Source organism: Apodemus sylvaticus, chromosome 4 (genome assembly GCF_947179515.1).
Source record: "Apodemus sylvaticus chromosome 4, mApoSyl1.1, whole genome shotgun sequence".
NCBI lineage: Eukaryota > Metazoa > Chordata > Mammalia > Rodentia > Muridae > Apodemus > Apodemus sylvaticus.
This window is the reverse complement of record NC_067475.1, coordinates 70069764-70075569: the sequence shown is the minus strand read 5'-3', so window position 1 is coordinate 70075569 and position 5806 is coordinate 70069764. Positions and strand designations below refer to the sequence as shown.

The window sequence follows — 5806 nt, the reverse complement described above, 5'->3', positions numbered from 1 at the left end:
TGTGAGTTAAAGGGGATTCAAAGGGTGTTGTCTTCCCGAGAATCTCCATTCCCTGTGTCTCCCTCCCTGCTTCTGATCATCTTCCTTAGGGCTCTCTGAACTATGAGGGCATGGATTTAAGGGAAACATCTCATTTACAGTTGTGTGTATGAAGATCTTTCTTTGTCTCTGTCTCTCCAATGTCTCTGTCTCTGTCTGTCTCTGTATAATGTCTGGGTGTTAATCTCTGTATTTGTTCCAGTCTGCTGCAGGAGGAAGCTTCTCTGATGAGTGAATAAGGTATTAATTAAGGAGATTATTAAGATTAAAGGATTATTGGAAGATATTTTACCCTTTTTAAAGAAGACCAGTAGTATTTTACTGGTGTTTTACTCCAGGTCACTGGGTTATCTATCATCTGGTTTGTTTTAGTTGGTGTTCTGGACTAAGGACTTGTACCTCTGCTCCTTCCCCAGCCGGTTCTCCCTCAACAGGTATACAGGCCTGCAAATCTGTAATGAATAAATCCCTTTGGATGTTTTCAAAACATTTAATAGATTTTGCATGCCTTGATCCACAAACACATCTCTCCCAGAAGGATTAGACTCCCTCTACTATGGCATAGTCTTCTCAGTCATCATAAGAGCATGAGGGTGGAGTTCTCATTTTCCAACATTAAATTCCAAGGAAAAAGACCAAGGGTTTCTAATATTGGTAGGAGAGTGAGGGCTCTGTTCAAACATCAACAGCTGAGCTAGGCTGCTTGGTCTACATGTTACTTCTCTGAAATAAACATCTCTGGAAACCATAGACTGATTTCAAAAGTTTTATTCAACTTGTATTTTATTTGGTTAAGGTTTTGTCTACAGAGTTCTTTGTGGCCATGGAGACAAGAGGAGGGCCTCAGATCCTCTGATTCACCACTTTCAGGTTGTGGAAAACTCTTGTATGTGTGCTGCAAACTTAGCTAGAGTTCTCTGAGAGAGCAGTAATTGCTTTTGCAGCCGAGTTCCCTGAACCTTGAATGTTTAAACAGAAACTCTTCATTGTCTTTCCTTCTCTGATGAGGAAGCAATCATGGTTGATTTCTCCTTGCCAATGGCCACAGTCATCTCTTCTGTTCAGTCCAAGGCAGAAGGGTTTCTCCAAAGAAACACAGTTGTTCTCTGCCTAGGGCCAGCTCTAAATTGAATCTCAGTTTCCAAAAATCAGACAAATTCAAACAGGAACATTAACATCATAGATGTCATGTAGAGTGTCCCAGACTGCAGTGCTGCCTATTGCACACCTACCATTTCAGAATGTATAATATATTGCAGGTGTTTTAAATCCTGAGCCACCATGCTGCCATTCCCCTGATAAAGTGCAAATGCTCCCTCAATACCATTGTCTAAGCAGAAGTCATTGGTAAAAAAGCTGGTTGTTTCTGTTGCAGAAGAGGTGCAGGTCACAGCTGTCTATCTTCTGAGATCACTTTAGGCATTTAAATCATGGCTCCAAAGAAGGACACTGTGCAGAAGCCAGGGAGCAGAAGGCTTCAGCCACCAAGGGGGGATGTGACTCCACCAATGACTTCCACCCTGAGGTCTTAGAGACCTCATAGGCAAAATCTGTGATGAAATCCAGGGCCTGAGTCTTCAGCCACTGTGTGCTGTGGAGGTCAGCCAGGATGAGAATGTTTGCAGCATTCTCCACAGAGAGGATCCTGCAGAGGGCATCCTCACACATGGCCTTCAAGCCCTCCAGGCCATACCTGTCAGCAGCTGCCAGCAGACCAGAGGCCATGGAGTAGCTCTTGAGGTTTGGTGCCTTCCATGTGTAGATGAAGCCCATCATCTCCTGGAAGACTTGGGGATCCAAGTCATGAATCTCAACGAGGTTCTTTAGTCTCTCCTGCATTTTATGTTCAAACATGGCTCTGAAAACTGGAGAGCGAGCTGCTAGGATGGCCTTGTGAGCCCTGAATTCATGGCCACCTACCAATAGGGAGCAGTCTGTGAAGATGGAATTCTCCCAAAGCTTCCCTAGGTCATCTGCCAACACATGCCTTGGATCCTTGATTGCAGGTGTCATGTTCTGTCCATGCATGCTGAAGATGGCTCCCGCTATGCTCACCTTGCAGCAGATGGTGAGCTGGTCTTCAGGGAGAAGTAAATGCTGATGGGAGAGGAGGAAATCTCGAAGGATGAACTCTTTGAATCCCCTGTGTTGGTATTTCCAAAAGCTTACAACACTGGGGTTCTTCCTACTTTGACATTTCTCTCCTTGGGAATTTATGATCCAGAACTCAAACTTTGCCCAAACTGGGCACACGGGACAGCTGAGCAATCCCAGGTCAACTGACAGGTAATCTTTGCTTTCTTTATCAACTCCATTTGGGTATACTCTCAAACACCATGCCACTTCCTCATTGTCCTCTAATGAGAACTCTGGGCTTCTAATCTCTTTCTGAATTCCATCCATGCAAAATGAGAAGTTGCTAATGGTCCACTCATAGCAGATGTTTTTTACACTGATCTGTGTGGAGCCCTTGGCTTCCATGTCCCCTGACATTTCTGTTGGCGGTAGTTTGGAGGTTAACATTGATCTGAAAAGAAGAACTAGCATTTATTGATTCTTCATCCTGATACATACAATAATATATACTCTTTAGATTTTAGTTTAGATTTCTCCTAAATTCTTTCTCTCTGCTGTTTTTCTCTCTGTCTCTGTGTAACTGTCTCTGGTTCTCTGTGTCTCTCTTCCCCCCTCTCTGTCTTCTCTCTCTCTTTCTCTCTCTCTCTGAGTATATATCTGTGTGTGTTTATTGAGCATACAGAATTAATTCCTTTATATAAGTAGAAAGAGTATATATGAGAATAACATAAATTCAACTAATATAACAATGACTACAGTCAGTACTTACTTAGTCCACGAGGTTTGAAGTCTCAGGTTTTCTTCAGTATATGCTGGTATTCTGAAGTAGGGTCTAATGCCAGTGAAGAAAAGGGCTTGCTAGTAAGATGAGAGCAGGCAGGCAAAGACACAGTCTCCTTCTTCATATGCTTATATAGGCCTCCAATAGAAGGCGTGGCCCTATTAAGGGTGTGTCTTCAAGTCTCAGCTTCTGGATTAAAGGTGTTTGTTTTACTGCCTGAAGACTCAGATTAAAGGTGTGTGATTTTCAACCCTAAGAATCTGTGTTTGAACTGGATCTATCTATTTCAATTTAAGCAAAACAAGCTTTTAAAAGATGAGCCCTCCATTTTATATGTTACATGAGTCCACAGGTAGTCTAGACAAGAAGAGCCATCACCACGGTACTTTGCTTACTGAGACTTCAGACTTCCATAAATGAAGGTATCATGTCAATATCTGCAAAGCTATTATTTACTCCTGTGCTGTTTTTTACACTGATTTCTGCCATAAACCTGATCAGGGAAGGGATGTTTTCCTTAACTGGTCAAGAGTCTGAGTGTTCACCAAATGGAGGGCATGTAGAAGAGCTCCTGTATGGTGGTCAGGAATCAGAGCCCCAAAACTCTGAAGATGGCTTTCTTCTTTCCTGTGTGTTATTCCAATCAGAAGCACAGACCTTGTGATCACTCCTCCCAATTTGGTCGGTGGTAGTCTTGTACTTCCCTCCGAGGAAATCCTTCTTCAGAGCCAATTAGAACAATGGTTCTGGAATATCCTAAATGCTTCTCTTTCTGTTTCTCTCTGTCTCTCTGTCTCTCTGTCTGTCTCTCTGTCTCTCTGTCTGTCTGTCTCTCTGTCTCTCTGTCTGTCTGTCTCTCTCTCTCTCTCTCTGTCTCTCTCTCTCTCTCTCTCTCTCTCTCTCTCTCTCTCTCTCTCTCTCTCTCTCTCTGTGTGTGTGTGTGTGTTTATCTGGTTTTTTGAGATAGGGTTTCTCTGTGTAGCCCTGGCTGTCCTGGATCTCACTTTGTAGACCAGGCTGGCCTCAAACTCTGAAATCTGCCTGTCTCTGCCTCCCAAATGCTAGGATTAAAGGTGTGTGGCACCACTGCCTGGCTGGATTCTCCTTTTTTCAATTTTTATTTTATTAATTTTCATCTGAAATTCTGCCTCACTGCAGTGCTCCCCTCACAGTTTTTCAGCCCTCCCCCATCTCCTTTGCCTCTGAGGGGGTGCTCCCCATGCATTCCCCCTCCCTGGGGCATTAAGTCTCTATAGGATTAGGCACATCCTCTTCCACTGAGGCCAGACAAGGTATGCCTGTACTTCATTTGTGCTTGGGGCATCAGACAAGTTCATGTATGCTCACTGGTTGGTGGCTTAGTCTCTGGTGGCCCCTGAAAGTCCAGATTAGGTGATACTGGTCATTTTTTTAGAGTTGCCATCTCCTTTAGTTCCTTTAATCCTTTGCCTAACTCATCCATAGGGTTCCCCTACTACAATCCAATGCTTAGCTGTAACTGCATTTCAGTTAGCTGTTGGTAGAGCCTCTGAGAGGACAGCCATGCTAGCCTCCTGTCTGCATGGAAAACATAGCATTAGTAGCGTATGTGTGTCTGTGTGTGTGTGTTCTGCCCAAACAGCATTACATGCAAATTTTCACTGCAAGTAATCAATGTTCTGGTTCAAGGATTCTGCTTTCTGAAACATCATAGGAGTGGCTCCTCCATGACCTCCAGAAGCTGGTAGATGGAGTAGATTGTCAGGTGAACCATGTCAAAACATTGGCTTCCAGCGTGGATTGCAGCAGAGTGAGTGAGCCCAGGTTTTGTGTTCTGGCTTTTTTGCCATTATTTTTTTTTCAATTTTACTTAAATATCTTCTTTATTTACATTTCAAATGTCCTTTTTGCTCAATGCCCCTCCGAAAACCTCTATCCCATCCCCTCCATCTGCTCACTAACCCACCCACTCCAGCTTCCCTGACCTGGTAGGGGTACCCTGAGGCAGTGAGCCTTCAAGGGTCCAAGGGTCTCTCCTCTCATTGATGTCTGTTCAGGCTATCCTCTGTTACCCATGTGTCTGGAGTCATCGTTTCTTCCATGTGTACTCTCTCATTTGTGCTTAAGTCCCTGAGAACTCTGGGATTACTGGTTGGTTCGTATTTTTGTTCATCCTATGGGGTTGCAAACACTTTCAACACCTTGGGTCCTTTAGCTAGTTCCTCCATTGAAACCCTTTGCTCATTTCAATGTTGGGATGTGTGTGCATCCCCCTCTGTATTTGTCAGGCACTGGCAAAGCATCTCAGAAGAGAGTTATATCTGGCTCCTGTCAGCAAGCACTTATTGGCATCCACAATAGTGTCTGGGTTTGTTAACTGCATATGGGATGCCCCCGCCACAGGTGGGGAAGTCTATGGATATCCATTCTTTTACTCTCTGCTCCACACTTTGTATTTCTTCCCATGGGTATTTTGTACCCCTTCTAAGAAGAATCAATGTAGCAACACTTTGGTCTTCTTTCTTCTTGAGCTTCATGTGGTCTTTGAATTGTATTTTGGGTATTCTGAGCTTCTAGGCTAATATCCACTTATCAGTGAGTTGGTCTTGAAGTCCTCTATCAGCATCACGCAATGTGATTTTAAATTCAAATCTTGATCTGTGGTATATTTGGTTATCCAGAACTTGCTGTGCTGGGAGAACTGGCTTCTGATGATGCTAAGTAGCCTTGGTTTTTGTTGGTAGGGTTCTTGGGCTTGACTTTCACCATCTTGTTATTTTTGGTGTTACATGGTTCTGTTGTTTCTGTGTTCCTACCTGGAGCTTGTACTTCCTGTGGGCCTGTAAGCCTGTGCCAGCACTCCTGGGAGCCCAGCTCTCTTCTGGTGGGACCTGTGCACAGATGGCTGTGGAGCATCCCCAGCTCCATGGT

At 44.0% G+C, this 5806-nt stretch overlaps 1 protein-coding gene across 1 annotated transcript; it reads right to left on the bottom strand.

The window, feature by feature from the left end:
- Positions 1–1488: 1488 nt before the first annotated feature.
- Positions 1489–2532, bottom strand: LOC127682217 (TD and POZ domain-containing protein 2-like; the record flags this gene model as incomplete). Its single annotated transcript, XM_052178603.1, has 1 exon — positions 1489–2532. A coding segment is annotated over exon 1 (1044 nt), but the record flags the coding sequence as incomplete, so codon positions are not given.
- Between the last annotated feature and the right edge of the window lie 3274 nt (positions 2533–5806).